The sequence below is a fragment of the Hemiscyllium ocellatum genome, chromosome 20 (genome assembly GCF_020745735.1).
Source record: "Hemiscyllium ocellatum isolate sHemOce1 chromosome 20, sHemOce1.pat.X.cur, whole genome shotgun sequence".
Classification (NCBI taxonomy): Eukaryota; Metazoa; Chordata; class Chondrichthyes; order Orectolobiformes; family Hemiscylliidae; genus Hemiscyllium; species Hemiscyllium ocellatum.
The window spans coordinates 52,242,016-52,258,532 of record NC_083420.1 but is presented as its reverse complement, the minus strand read 5'-3'; the positions used below and the strand labels follow the sequence as shown (position 1 = coordinate 52,258,532).

General features: G+C 40.3%; 1 protein-coding gene across 1 annotated transcript in view; it reads left to right on the top strand.

Annotated features, from left to right (window-relative positions):
• Nucleotides 1-12,567, top strand: part of meiob (meiosis specific with OB-fold) — a 65,408-nt gene extending 52,841 nt beyond the window's left edge. Inside the window, exons 13-14 of the mRNA XM_060840394.1 lie at nucleotides 689-771; nucleotides 12,457-12,567. Of these exons, the coding sequence (XP_060696377.1) occupies nucleotides 689-771; nucleotides 12,457-12,567 (194 nt within the window). The remainder of the gene's footprint in view (nucleotides 1-688; nucleotides 772-12,456) is intronic.
• The last annotated feature ends 3,950 nt before the right edge of the window (nucleotides 12,568-16,517 follow it).

Genomic DNA, 16,517 nt, shown 5'->3' with positions numbered 1-16,517 from the left:
TATGGTGCTCAACCACAGGCAGCAGGAACTAATTAGAGGCCTGCCTGCAATGATCTAACCCCAATGAAGGAGTGCAGTCATTGTGGCAGACATTATTGGAACAGCCATTACTGATACCATGACCAGCAGCATGGCTGAATGAATTGAAAATGACAAGACTTCACATTACATCACTTGTTATCCTATTCTCTCCGGATCTTCAACAACTTGTAGCATCTTTGAAAACAGTACTAATAAACCCAATTTATTTGCCTGGGAGTAATTTAAAGAAGAACCTTAATTTTTTGTTGTATAAATATGCACGGTGGCACAGTGGTTAGCACTGCTGCCTCACAGTGCCAGAGACCCAGGTTCAATTCCCGCCTCAGGCAACTAACTGTGTGGAGTTTGCACATTCTCCACGTGTCTGTGTGGGATTCCTCCGGGTGCTCTGGTTTCCTCCCACTGTCCAAAAATGTGCAGGTTAGGTGAATTGGCCATGCTAAATTGCCCGTAGTGTTGGGTGAAGGGGTAAATGTAGGAGAATAGGTCAGGGTGGGTTGCTCTTCAGCGGGTCGATGTGGACTTGTTGGGCCGAAGGGCCTGTTTCCACACTGTAAGTAATCTAAATATGAAAAACTTAACTTAATTATATGCTTTAAGATTACAAAACTGAATCTGCGTGTCTTATGCTATAATTCCTAGGCAGATGAGTTTTGCAATTTAACAGAAGAGCAGAGAACATCATTAAAATGGAAATTCCTTTTGGAAAGATGCAAGATTTATCTAAAGGTTTGGATCTTATTCATCCTTAATTACTTTTATATTTTGCAGCATATTACATACGAAAAAGTCATGCTATTTAAAATAAAAAATAACAATATTTTGTTGTAATGCAAAACTGCTTCCTGTAAAGGACCAATCGTAGTCCATGTTGGTCTGAATGTACTGGTTATATAATCGTTACATAAATGGCAAATCGAGTCCTTTGAAAGTCAAAACTTACTGAAGAAATCCAATCTGAATCCACCAAGAAAGAATATGGGAAAGGAAATCTTCAGTCCACTTCCTCCATTCAAGATATATCCTCATCTTGCTCCAGGGGTGAAATATCTTCTACAGTGTTCAAACGAAGGGACAGCAAACCAGGATGAATCAGATATGCTGACACTGAATATCACAACGCAGTGAAATTCAAATCTTCTATGTTTGAACCTTCTCCCTATCAGGCCTCTTTCCCCCAAACTCCCCTTTTCCTCCAGAAAGGGTCCATTTGACATCACTGCCTGCCCTGCTCTGTGCCCTCCCTCACTTTTGCTACCTGCTGCTTTGTTCCACAGTTCATTGCTTGAGATTTGCTGTCCTGGCAAGTACACATAACACACAGTGATCATTTGCTATGCATTTTCATGATAAGCAGGTTCGGTTGTGCCATGATGGGTACAATGGTCATTTCCACGTTAGTGGCAGCCTTCGCTTCTTGCATCAGTCAGCTGATGAAGGGCTTCCTGATGAAGGGCTTATGCCCGAAATGTCGAATTTCCTATTCCTTGGATGCTGCCTAACCTGCTGTGCTTTAACCAGCAACACATTTTCAGCTCAGTCAGCTGGACAAATGATGAGGGATGGGGTGATATTCTGCATTTCCTCGCACGGACCTTCTTGGCCTCTTAACCTGTACAGGTACCTACCATGGTATCTGGGCTCTGTGGTGAATCACACACATTGGGGTCTAGCTTAGTCAGGTCTCCAGGAGTCTTGTGATTAACAAAATGTGTTGAACCAGTTTCTGCCTCTTGATGGGTCTTCCCAGTACCATTTTCCAGGAATGGAGAAGCCCTTCTCTTATAGGATGATGCCATTGGATTCGCAACTCACAAGTCACTACAAAATTTCACATCATATGTACTAGCCTCCACCACTTCCTCTGGCAGCTCATTCCATTCACACACCACCCTCTGTGTGAAAAAGTGACCCCTCTGGTCCCTTTTAAATCTTTCCCCTCTCACCTTAAACCATGCCCCTCATGATTTTATAAACCTTTGTAAGGTAATCCTTCAGCCTCTGACGTTCCAGGGAAAATAGCCCCAACCTATTCAGCATTGATCAAACCCTCCAACCCTGGCAACATCGTTGTAAATCTTTTCTGAACCCTTTCTAGTTTCACAACATCCTTCCTATAAGAGGGAAGCCACATGGGATACCCTGAACTGTTATGTTCCCAGTTGAGGGAGAATGATTGTAATAAAGTTACTTTATAAAGGATTCCTTTCTCTTGTGGATACCTTTCTCGCAAACACAAATAAACCTAATTTTTAAAAGCAGCCAGTTTAAATACACTTGTCTTGCTTTTTAGCAAAGCTTCAAAGCCACGTTGCTTGTCATGGTGATCCGCCATTATCAGTCAAGGGGCCAGGCAAGTTGCTGTCTGAAACTATGCAACGACAATCTCACACCTGTACCATGTGCCAGAAGCAACAACTGCAAAGCTTCAACCAAATAGCCTTGTGTCAAAATCTAAGGAGGGAGGGGAGGGTTTTTTAAAATTTATTCATTCACAACGTAAGGGCTGGCTAGGCCAGCATTTATTGCCCATTCCTAATTGTCTAGAGGACCGCTAAGAGTTGACCACATTGCTGTGGTCCTTGCAGTCAACGTAGGCCAGACCAGGTAAGGATGGCAATTTTCTTCCCTAAAGGACATTAGTGAATCAGATGGGATTTTCCTGACAATCGGCAGTGGAGTCACAGTCATTGTTAGACTCTTAATTCCAGATTTTTAAAAAAAATTAATTTCAAATTCCACTGTCTGCAATGGCAGGATTTGAATCTGGGTCTCAGGATTAGCAGTCCAGTAATAATACCACTAAGCTATCACCTCCTCCTGTGGTAGTCCTTAATTAACTTAAGGGAGACACCCTCCTCTCAGGGTATCATAGAGTCATAGAGATGTATAGCATGGAAACAGACCCTTCGGTCCAACCCGTCCATGCCGACCAGATATTCCAAACCAATCTAGTCCCACTTGCCAGCACCCAGCCCATATCCCTCCAAACACTTCCTATTCATATACCCATCCAAATGCCTCTTAAATGTTGCAATTGTACCAGCCTCCACCACATTTTCTGGCAGCTCATTCCATACACGTGCCACCCTCTGCGTGAAAAAGTTGCCCCTTAGGTCTCTTTTATATCTTTCCCCTCTCACCCTAAACCTATGCCCTCTAGTTCTGGACTCCCTGACCCCAGGGAAAAGATTTTGTCTATTTATCCTATCTATGCCCCTCATAATTTTGTACACCTCCGACGCTCCAGGGAAAACAGCATCAGCTTGTTCAGCCTTTCCCTGTAGTTTAGATCCTCCAACCCTGGCGACATCCTTGTAAATCTTTTCTGAACCCTTTCAAGTTTCACAACATCTTTCTGATACGAAGAAGACCAGAATTTCATGCAGTATTCCAACAGTGGCCTCACCAATGTCCTGTACAGCTGCAACATGACCTCCCAACTTCTGTACTCAATACTCTGACCAATAAAGGAAAGCATACCAAACGCCTTCTTCACTATCCTATCTACTTGCGACTCCACTTTCAAGGAGCTATGAACCTGCACTCCAAGGTCTCTTTGTTCAGCAACACGCCCTAGGAGCTTACCATTAAGTGTATAAGTCCTGCTAAGATTTGCTTTCCCAAAATGCAGCACCTCGCATTTATCTGAATTAAACTCCATTTGCCACATCTGGTCAAGATCCTGTTGTAATCTGAGGTAACCCTCTTCGCTGTCCACTACACCTCCAATTTTGGTGTCATCTGCAAACTTACTAATCTCTTCTGCTCACATCCAACTAATTTTTGTAAATGACAAAAAGTAGAAGACCCAGCACCGATCCTTGGGGCATTCCACTGGTCACAGGCCTCCAGTCTGAAAAACAACCCTCCACCACCACCCTCTGTCTTCTACCTTTGAGCCAGTTCTGTATCCAAATGGCTAGTTCCCCCTGTATTCTGTGAGATCTAACCTTGCTAATCAGTCTCCCATGGAGAACTTTGTCGAACGCCTTACTGAAGTCCATGTAGATCACATCTACTGCCCTGCCCTCATCAATCTTCTTTGTTACTTCTTCAAAAAACTCAATCAAGTTTGTGAGACATGGTTTCCCACGCACAAAGCCATGTTAACTATCCCTAATCAGTCCTTGTCTTTCCAAATACATGTACATCCTGTCCCTCAGGATTCCCTCCAACAACTTGCCCACCACCGAGGTCAGGCTCACTGGTCGATAGATCCCTGGTTTGTCTTTACCGCCCTTGTAAAACAGAGGCACCACGTTTACTAACTTCCGGTCTTTTGGTACCTCACCTGTGACTATCGATGGTACAACTATCTCAGTAAGAGGCCCAGCAATCACTTCTCTAGCTTCCCACAGAGCTCTCGGGTACACCTGATCAGATCCTGAGGATTTATCCATCTTTAACCATTTCAAGGCATGCAGCACTTCCTCCTCTGTAATCTGGACATTTTGCAAGATGTCACCATCTATTTCCCTACAGTCTGTATCTTCCCTTTCCTTTTCCACAGTAAATACTGATGCAAAATATTCATTTAGTATCTCCCCCATTTTCTGTGGCTCCACACAAAGGCCGCCTTGCTGATCTTTGAGGGGCCCTATTCTCTCCATAGTTACCCTTTGGTCCTTAATATATTTGTAAAAACCCTTTGGATTCTCCTTAATTCTATTTGCCAATGCTATCTCATGTCCCCGTTTTGCCCTCCTGATTTCCCTCTTAAGTATACTCCTACTTCCTTTATACTTTTCTAAGGATTCACTCGATCTATCCTGTCTATACCTGACATATGCTTCCTTCTTTCTCTGAACCAAACCCTCAATTTCTTTAGTCATCCAGCATTCCCTATACTTCCCAGCCTTCCCTTTCACCCTGACAGAAATATACTTTCTCTGGATTCTCGTTATCTCATTTCTGAAGGCTTCCCATTTTCCAGCCATCCCTTTACCTGCGAACATCTGACTCCAATCAACTTTTGAAAGTTCTTGCCTAATACCGTCAAAATTGGCCTTTCTCCAATTTAGAACTTCAACTTTTAGATCTGGTCTATCCTTTGCCGTCACTATTTTAAAATGAATAGAATTATGGTCGCTGGTCCCAAAGTGCTCACCCACTGACATCTCAGTCACCTGCCCTGCCTTGTTTCCCAAGTGTAGGTCACGTCTTACACCTTCTCTAGTAGGTACATCCACATATTGAATCAGAAAATTGTCTTGTACACACTTAAGAAATTCCTCTCCACGTAAACCTTTAACACTATGGCAGTCAGTCAATGTGTGGAAAACTAAAATCACCTACCATAACTACCCTATTATTCTTATAGATAGCTGAGATCTCCTTACAAGTTTGTTTCTCAATTTCCCTCTGACTATTGGGGTGGTGGGGGGGGGGGGGGGGGTCTATTATACAATCCTAATAAGGTGATCATCCCTTTCTTATTTCTCAGTTCCACCCAAATAACCTCCCTGGATGTATTTCCAGGAATATCCTCCCTCAGCACAGCTGTAATGCTATCCCTTGTCAAAAATGCCACTCCTCCTCCTCTCTTGCCTCCCTTTCTATCCTTCCTGTAGCATTTGTATCCTGGAACTTTAAGCTGCCAGTCCTGCCCATCCGTGAGCCATGTTTCCATAATTGCTATGATATCCCAGTCCCATGTTCCTAACCATGCCCCCTGAGTTCATCTGCTTTCCCTGTTAGGCCCCTTGCATTGAAATAAATGCAGTTCAATTTATTAGTCCTATCTTGTCCCTGCCTGTCCTGACTGACTCACTTCTGTTCTCAACTGTACCCGTCTCAGATCGATCTCTTTCCTCACTATCTCCCTGGGTCCCACCCCCCGCCACCTTACTAGTTTAAATCCTCCCAAGCAGTTCTAGCAAATTGTTGTGGTTCTGTTCGCCGAGCTGGGAATTTGTGTTGCAAACATTTCGTCCCCTGTCTAGGTAACATCCTCCGTGCTTGGGAGCCTCCTGTGAAGCGCTTCTGTGATGTTTCCTCCGGCATTTATAGTGGTTTGTCTCTGCCGCTTTCGGTTGTCAGTTCCAGCTGTCCGCTGCAGTGGCCGGTATATTGGGTCCAGGTCGATGTGTTTGTTGATAGAATCTGTGGATGAGTGTCATGCCTCCAGAAATTCCATGGCTGTTCTCTGTTTGGCTTGCCCTATAATAATAGTGTTGTCCTAGTCAAATTCATGTTGCCTGTCATCTGCGTGTGTGGCTACTAAGGATAGCTGGTCGTGTCGTTTCGTGGCTAGTTGGTGTTCATGGATGCGGATCGTTAGCTGTCTTCCTGTTTGTCCTATATAGTGTTTTGTGCAGTCCTTGCATGGGATTTTGTACACTACATTGGTTTTGCTCATGCTGGGTATCGGGTCCTTCGTTCTGGCGAGTTGTTGTCTGAGAGTGGCTGTTGGTTTGTGTGCTGTTATGAGTCCTAGAGGTCGCAGTAGTCTGGCTGTCAGTTCGGAAATGCTCCTGATGTATGGTAGTGTGGCTTTACGCAACCCAAAGGACATAACTCACTTCATTAACTATCTACCATGCCCCTTTGACATCCACTCACTTTACAGAGGAACCTCGATTATCCAAACAAGATGGCAGGCACTATTTCATTCGGATAATTGATTATTCAGTTAATTGATTCAATGCCTCTCCTTTGCAGCTCGGAGCTTTCTGAAGTTTCCCTTTTCCTTACTGTGCCTACCTTGCTCCCTCTCTCTGTCTCAGAGTTTATTTCTGAGCAGACACACACTAGAGTGTAAGGGATCTGCAGCATTACTGAAATCTCCCTCAGCAGTTCAATGGGATTGACACAGTGAGCACTTGCTAAGTCTGCTCCCCTATCAGGAGACTAGGCAGCAGCACACAGCATGTGATCCCTTGGCCGACCCAGCCACTGCACTCCCGTCTGCCCATCCGCCGCAGTGAGCTCTCCTGTCCACCCCACTCCCCCTTCGGGGCAGCCGGACTGGACACCAACAGCAAGACTGCTGCTGCCTTTGTGGGTGAGTCTCAAAAGTGCGCATGCGCGCACACACACACAAACATGCAACTTTTTACTGCAACTTATTGACAAGTTCCACCTCTGCCCTGTACAAGACAATGTTGGAGAGATTATCTGCAGAAGGAGGGCTTAGGTACCCACATTATTCAGTGGCTGGGAAAATTTAGTCCATTCTTTCTAAAGCATTGGACTGAATTTTACCAAAAATAAGCTAAGTTTCAATTTCAGGGAGTGTTATGAAGGATTGCTCTCAGTCAACTCTAACAAGTTATCTCTTATCATTCTCCAACACTCACTTCATTACCTACTCACAATAACTTTATGGCACCATGCTCATCCTGTCTTCCATCTCACCACAGACAGAAGTACCATCACTGCCTAGAACAACCTGGAATCCCAGTGCCAGTACCACTTCTAAGGTCCAGTGCACCAGGTCAAGTATTGCCATCCAGGAATTCCCCTTCACCATGCCTATAGGATAGAAGCAAAAAATAAACACTTCTCACAGTGTGTAGTGGGCACAGCTGACTTCATTGTAATTAAAAGTGCACATTCATAAAGGTCCTGCTTTCAATAATAAGCTACACATTTTGGGCTCAATGCAATTTTAAAACGCTGTCTCAGGGCATGCTGTTCTATCCCAATGCCCGGTGTAGCCTAATAGCTCATTGTTCAGTGGGGGACCATCACATACTGTACTGGAAAGCCTTAAAATGGTTTGAAACTCTACACTTGTTTTCAGCAACAGCAAAAGTGAACAAAATCAAACAAAAGCTGCATTTGCCTCTCAGAACAAAGAGGGACCACTTTCTTTTCAAGCAAAATCAAATTTACAATAAAAGAGTGATAACTACACCCAGCTGAAATCTATTTGAACTGTCTGGCTTGTTTCACCTGACACTATACCACACTCACATTCGAAGATGATGTTCTTCCTGCTCACAAGGTTGTAGCCATTTTCCCAGTCTTCACTGTCTATCACACCCCTCTTTGCTAGCTGCCATTTTGCAGAGCACAGCATACAATGATTATTCAAACTCTGTACTTACACTGTAATTCTACTGTAAGGCTCCCCCGAAAATCAAGCCTTATCGTTAGCAAATCTATCACCTGCTCCACGAAGGCACTAGTTGAAAAATAGGCTTCATTGTATCAGTCTCAGTGACGGAGTCATCAGCCATGGATTTAGAGGATAGTCCTGGTCTCTGAGTAATCATCTTTGAACCTGGAAACAAAGCAGTAATATGGGATTTCTCAAGGATATAGGCATCAAGGAAGCTCCTAGATTACCTGACACAGACTTCTGATGAGCACAGAAGATTTCTAATTTGTGGAATGGAATATTTTTCTGTTCATGAAGTCATCTGCAGTATGATTTGGTATTCTCAATGCAATGTGTAAATAGTCTTTGACATGCAGCCACTGGAGTCTGCTGCTGGCACATTTAGTTCTTCAGTTTCTCTGCACCTTCATTGCACTGTAGCAATATTGACAATAACCCCTACTATGGTGGGATCCAATGAATCTGTGTGGATAACATCAGAAACATAACAAGTCTTTGGTAATGTCAGCAGTCAGAATTCATATCACTCAAAAAAGATGGTTTAGCATGGTCTTCCATATAGTGGGACATGCAATCCAATGAGGAGGTCTATGAAACACCTCCACATGGACCTTTAATATAGGGACTTTATTCCAATAAATATAATAAGAACCATGTCACACAAATATAGTAGGTGATTTTAGATGCTATGGTGATATTAGTGATTCCTTGTCCACCCTCCACACCATTCAGGAAAGGCAGCATTGCATGTAAGAGATTGGTTAAAGTTCAAGGTGAGAGAAAATCTGTACTGTGCCTTTGTGCAGCCTAGACTACTGTACAGATAGGCAATTTGGACCATCGCATCTGTCCTGACATTTAATGAAATCATAGTTAACTGATAATCCCTCATCTCCATTTCCTATCTTTGCTCCATAACCTTGATTCTCTGATTGATTTTAAAACAATCTCTGCTTTAGTATACTTAATGAAAGAGCCTCTACATTCCACAGATAAAGAATTCCACAAATTTATTATCCACTGATGAAATTCCTCCTCATCCCTGCCATTAATGAACAACGCCTTACTGAGATTATGCTCACTATTCTAGACTCTTCTACAAGGGAAGACAACTTCTCAGTATCTACCCTGTTAACTCCCCTAAGAATTGTATATGTTTCAGTCAGGTCACCTCTAATGAGTCCTAGCTCAACCTACGCAACCTTTCCTTATAAGAAAATCCCTCCTTAACTGGGATCAACCTAATGAACATTCTTTGTGTTGCCTCCAATACCAGTACCTTTCCTTAAATAAGGGAATAAACACTGTTCACAGTACTCTAGTTGTTATGTAACTGGTGCCTTGTATAGTTTTAGCAAGACTTCTTATGAGATGTTGGATTGGTTTTGTGAATTGTAGCTTGTAGGTGCAATTTTTTTAAGGCCACCTTTGATTACATCTATTTTGTAGAGATGACTATCTTCATCTGCAATGACCAAATGATATGTCAAGATTGCTTGTGACCAGGATTTATATCCCACACAATTGAACATTGCATGCATTGTACATGCAGAGGACTCTGATTACAAGTGACTTTGACCTATACTATGAACGTGCCTAATTAAAGTGGTTGCCTCTTAAATAGCCTCACATTGCTCACAATTAGAGCCTGCATGGTCAGACAGAAAAAAGATACAAACTCCATCCACTCCAGGTGTAGTCATACCCATTTTCTATTTCCATCGTGTTTTTATGATTCACCTGAAGTTGTGCTTGACGTAGCAAGTTGCAGGCTCAGCCTGGTAATCAAGTGCTCCTCCCGAACTGCCATATTCCTCTCTTCCTGGCACTCCTGTCAAGCCCAACAGTATTGAATATCCTTACATTCCCACATACCTCTTTGAGTTATAACTTCTTCTCCCAACATTACCCACTGAGCTCCAGCTCAGTCAAGTCAGCCAAAGTGCTGCACTGTCCTTCCACTGAAGCCTGACTTGGACAAACAGCCCCAACTGTTAAAAGCAAATTACTGTGGATGCTGGAATCTGAAACCAAAAGAGCTGTAAGGAGAGAAAAGAGCTGACGTTTCGAATCTAACTGACCCTTTGTCAAAGCTGGAGTTCTGTGCAACCCCGGCCAACTTCTTGCAACTTCCTGGATTAATCGCATTGGACCTGTAGGACTGATCATGACCTACTCCTTGAATTTCAGTGAAATGGACCTACTGAGCCTGACTACATTGAATGATAGCAAATGCTACTCTTGATTTACAGTGCTGGAACCCTCAGACCGAAGGCTTTCTCCATTAGCCTGATTGAGGGCTGTCCTTAGACTTTGAGTTGTGACCATTCCGTTGAAGCATGTGCACTGTTTGCTGAATATGCTGCTGGCACATGGTGTAGGTGTGAGATTGATATATCACAGAGCCATGCAGCAACATGTTCACCCTTTGATTGATGACTGCTGAAAACCATGATAAATAACCTGGCTTTGTGTCTGTGCTAAACTGCAAACTAAAATACAAGTACTGTGAACTTTTAAGTTCTGGCTGAGGGGACAAAGCGCAAAAAGGTAAGGAAAACCAGAAATGCGTGAGCATTCAAGTAGACGTAAAATGAATGCATGTTAAGAAAGCAGTTAGGAAGATCTGAGATAACAAAATTGTATTAATCTTTCTTCATTTCTTGAACCAAGACCATATTGACTGACATGCATTCCTGAAGTTTCTTCACTGATTTTAGCATTTATCACACCAGTTCATTTATCTTGGTCATAAAACTTGAAGATGTCACCATAAAATGCCTCTGTTTCCTACTCAGTGATCATATTTTGAAGTGTAAACATGACAACCAGATTAAAACTTTCTTTCATCTAAATCATGAATACTCCAGCTGAGATTGGCCAGTAACCTTGAACTGATCTCTTGGATCTTAGGTTTACTAGAATTGTTTGTGCTTTTGTACTTTCTCACCCCCCTAGAAGTAAAACATTACTTTTTTTTCCATTTAATAACTTTCTAGCTATCTTGCTTCTGCAAGGTCCCAATAGGTCGATGCAATGTAACCTATATGCAGTTTTCATGCTTTCTTGCCTGATATAAAGTTCTTGCATTCCATGTTCCTAATTTCAACGAATGACCTTTCTTGCAAGCTTAGGTCAACTTCAACATTGTTTTTGTTATTTCATTGGGCAGGGTTTCTCTGTCCTTGTTACTGTTTACAACAGAATTGGTTGCAGAAGGGTCAAACTAGGGTATCTTTTTATTTCGTCTGAGACTTCTCATGACTAATATCGTGTTATTTCCTCTGCAAGGTTCCAGACTCTTCACAGTTGACTGGCCATATTGCCTTGCTAAGTATAGAGGCTGCACATTTTGGTGTGTCACACAACTTACTGATCTCTGCCTTCTAAGCCAATGCCTTACTAATGTGTTCGGATCATCTGTCTCTTCTGTCGTTTACAGTTTTCATTTGCTTTAGAAGGAGTGACACACCAGTTGAAGCTGATGGATCCTTCAGTTATTTTATCATGTCTGCTGAGTCATGTTCTTGAATATAAGTCCTGGTGTATACAACAGCTACTTGAATTCATAAGTAAGAGTTACATGGGAGACATTGGTTTTCTTACTCACTCTCTTTTGGACATGGGTGTCTAGCGTTGCAGGGGATCAAGGGCATTAGGCCTCACAAACATCTTCCATATATCCCAATTCAGTTTAAAATTTTAGAAATGTAAGTAGAAGATGATAATTTTACCCACTAATTGGATGAAAAATCAAGATGACAACATAATTGGTGAAGCAATGTCAGAGGTCACTTAACATCACAAGCAAATTTTCATTGCTGAAGAAATTATAGTGAAAGGAATTCTGAAAGCATTTTGAACAATTTGTGGCCTTGTTGTTGCAATCCCTTCTCCCAAGAGATAGCATTGATGTGGCTGCGAAAGTGACCATAGCGATAGGTTTCATACAACTAGTTCATTCCAAGCCATTGTATGGGTTAAATGAATCACCCAGCTTTGAATATGTCACAGTACAACCAAGATGCTGGAGGGAAATTCTGATGCTCAAAGTCTGCTGAGTATTTCCAGCATTTTCTGGGTTTTTTTCTCAGACTCCTAGAATCTATATTAACATGTTTTGTATGTATATTATGCAAAATAAATCAATTCTTTAACTTCTATATTTTTCCTATTTTATTAGATCTTGTAAGAAAAGTTGTAAAGCTTGAAGGTTCTCATTACTTTGTTGAGAATAGGTTACTTTAAACACTCTAACTTGTTACTTTACTAATCAATTAAATTTTTACTGGCACTTCTTTAAAATCTCTCTATAAAAATGCTTTTTTTGTTGTTGTCACATACAGTTACTTGCATCAAGCAGTGCAAGAAATGGTGTGAGAACAAGCCTGCTTTCCTGCAAAGTAGCTGATCCTGAAGAGGCCAGTCAGACTTTGTCCACGTTAGCAATTTTCTGAAACAGCTGCTAATTATATTGACGATTCCCTTGGAGTTCAAATAATCTACCTCCAAGGAAAACATTGTGCATAATGTTTTCAGTTGTCAGTTTATTTGGACTAATTAGTCTTTAGATAATTTCTTTCAATTATTTTGATGTTGAGACTTATTAAACATAAGAATATCAAACAAAAAATGTTTCTGTAAAAAAAACTTGTTAAATTTACTGTAAGTTAACATATAACAAGAAAACAATGTGTGACCAAGGTGGAAAATACTTTACCTACAGACATTGAAACTTGCTGTCATCTTTTCTAAATTCACATTTTGCCCCTCAACAGTTTCCTTCCAGTAGACTGACTTTCTTCAAAATGTTATCTTTCTTAAATATTACAGCCTTGAAATTATTTTCATGGACTTTAGAACATTTGCAAATCTTCTAGTTAAACCTTACCAATATATCCTCCTCTTCTGTGTTCACTGTAAGTAATAAAGGCATTGTTTGTAAGAAAAAAATGTAAAAAAAACAAGAGAAACATCAAATAGTGTTTCACTCTTGTGTGTCATCCATAGCACAATATTTTGGGCATACCCGTTATATGTAACACCTAGATTCAAACATCCAAACAGTGTGCAATTAAGTTTTCAGGATGTCAGTTAATTTAAACAGAAATTCCTGGCAAAACTCAGGTTGGGTAGCAAACTGTTATGAGAAAGCAGAGTTAATGTTTTGAGTTCAGCGAAGAGTCACCAGACCCGAAACATTAACTCTGTTTTCTCCTCACAGATGCTGCCACACCCGCTGAGTTTCACCAGCAATTTTTGTTTTAGTCTCAGATTTCCAGCATCTGCAGTTCTTTGTTTTATGTCAGTTCACTTATTTGCTGATGTCACAATATCTACTTAAATAGCTACTTGTCACCTTAAAGAACTTTGGAATTTGACAGTTTATTTTTTAACTGACAAAACGGTCAGTGATTTCTGATACTAGGTAGGTAAACATTTCCAAGTAAAATCTGTCAGTTCTTTACTTTCACCAGATGGTGCCTTTTTGTGCAGTTTAAAAACTTATTTTTCTCTGATCTAGTGTTTTGTCACTGAAAAACATGTCTTAGTAATATGGAGACTTTATTACTTGACAGTCGTTTTTTCTCAATACTGCCATGTCTTATAGCAAGTTAACATTTTTGCATTGCTTTGAAATGGTCTTCACTATGTTTTAATATTATAATATACATGTAACTCTAAAGTTAACTTGGACATTTGATATCGAAGGCATTAAATACGTGTACAACTGCCAGTAGAAATTAGATTTTTGCGGAGTTTCAGAGGTTTCCACCTACATCCCTGAATATAACTCTCCAGGTTATAGCTTGTCTCTGAATAGAACATGGTTTGCATCCAACCCCATTGAATTTGTGCTTTCTATGAAATTTCCATTGTGTGCCAGATATCTTTATAATAAAAACAGAAAATGTTAAAGAAATTCAGCATCTGTAGAGAGAGAAATACAGTTAACATTTTGAGTCCAACGACTCTTCTTCAGCACTTTGTTTTTATTTCAGATCTCTAGCATCAGATGCTTTTATTTCTAAACCATAACAATAAACCCCAACTTATTTAAAAATTTTAAACATACATTGTCATTAAGCCTTTGTTAACAATGATAATCAAACAAACACTGTTTTCAATGTGGAATGTAAAGACTATTTTTAAGAAATATTAGATTATTTGATCATTATAATTTTAATTCCAGTGCTGCATTTTAAAATGTATGTTCACAAGTCAAATTATGAAATTATTCTGGAAACACAGATTCTTCCACCCCTTTCTCTAAAAATTAAAACTCCCATGACTGCAAATACTTCATGCAGCTTTTCAGCTATATGTCTGCTTATATTTATGATGAAAATAGCCTACGTGAATTTACCACATTGTTATTACATCCTAAACCCTAACTGCAAAGCTACCACCTTTCAGAGGGTGTAGTTACAGTGTAAACATTTACATAGGCTAAATCTAAGGACAGAATGTGAAGACTGTAAAATGGGAACAATTATATCTTTTTGTATGGGTACAATTACAGTAGCCTAGCCTCCCACTGCCTGAAGTCTATATTTAGAGGTGACACCTCTAAATGGAATGTAATGACGAGAATCATACAAAACAGGACTATATCTAATTAGTTCTAGTCCCCTTGTCTTTCCCTCTATCTACCTATTTTTATTTTGTTTTCAAAGTTCTTCTTAAATTAGCTTCCTTTCCATTGTCAGGTAGTGCATTCCAGATGGTGGAACCACTGTGCATCAAATGATCTGTCCTGAGCTCGCCCTGGTTTTTCTGCCAATTATCAAAGTATCAAAAGTAAACAGAGTTAACAGTACATCAGTTTTGTTCGGGACAAACCTCACCTATGAACACAGGTGTTGAATTATTAATTGTCAATCTCAGCATCAAATATGTCACCTGTGGCCAATAAATTAAAATGTTCATCCAAGTGTTAAAACTACTGTTCCATTTCAAGATTAACAATGATTTCCTTTTACTGAAAAAGCTGTAAAAGTTGTAAATTTCTGATATATGTTAATCTCAAAGTAACAGTGTGCTTTTTCTGCAGAAATATAATTCCTGAACAGTTCTAACTGACCATTATTTAAAAAGATGATTTGTGTAATTTTGGAAAACATACATTTTCTACTGCCAACATAATCTTTGAGGAAAAAACAAAAACTATGGTAAAAATGTGAAGGCTACATTGGTTTCATTTGGGAACAATCCATAGGTCTATATTTCTTTGCACATTTTATTATGTGGGTATTCTTCCCAATATTCAACTCCGTGTTTAATGTTAAAGATATTAATGTTGTTTTTCATAGGATTTCTTGTATTTTGGTCTGTTACTTTCAATCTATGCAGATAGTTAGAAATGTTTATTATGCAGAACTATTTTAAACTTCTTTACTGGTTCAGGTCTTTTGTTTTTCATCAACTATTGCCTGTTTTATTTTCAAAACAATTATATATCAATTGAAATTTATATAAATTTTGAGTAATGCCAATCTGGCTTTCCTTTTGCAACATGTAATTTGTTCACATTATATTATTGATTGAACTCAATAAAGTCAAAGCACCTTCAGACATTTGATAATGCTTGATCTCTATGCTTCATCTGATGTTGATCAAATGATTCACAGAATAACTTACAGTTGTGCATTTGGAAATTTTAAATTGAAATTCAGCTAAGTGAATATGTGGTTACTCTCAGATCTTCTCATTCTGGTGCCATTGTGGGGACAACAAAAAGATCTGATTAAGGAAAGTCTCTTGAGTGTTCGAGCAATATGTTCAGGCTACATAAAGACCAATTCCCAAAATTGATGGATAGTGACAGTAACACTGTATTACTACCAGCTAAAGTAAGCATTTTTGATATTGCATGTAAGCAGCTGAGCTTACTGTATTTGGGTCCAAACCAGACTCAGTGGGGCTTTTAGTAAATAACCCAGCCCAGCTTCACAGAAGCCAGATGCTGAAGGAGCCAACTTTCTTATTTGTTCTTGGAATCTGGGTCTCACTGGCTAGACGAACCTTTATTACCATCCCCAATTGCTTTTGCTGCCTTCTTGAACTGCTGCAGTCCATTTGGATTTGGTACACCGATAGCATTCTTAGGAAGCAAGATGCAGGAATTTGGCCCAACAATAATGAAGCATCATATAATTTCCAGTCAGTAGTGTGCAGCTTGGAAAAGAACTTGCAGGTTTGGTATTCCTTTGCATCGAATGCCCTTGTCCTTTCAGTTGATACAGGTCATGGGTTTGGAAGGTGTTGCTGAAGCAACCTCAGTGAGTTGCTGTAGTGTATCTTACAGTTGGTACATTCTACTTCCTCTGTGCATCTGGCGGAAGGAGAGAATATCTAACGTGTTGGATCGTGTACCAATCAAGTGAGCAACTTTGTCTTGGATGGG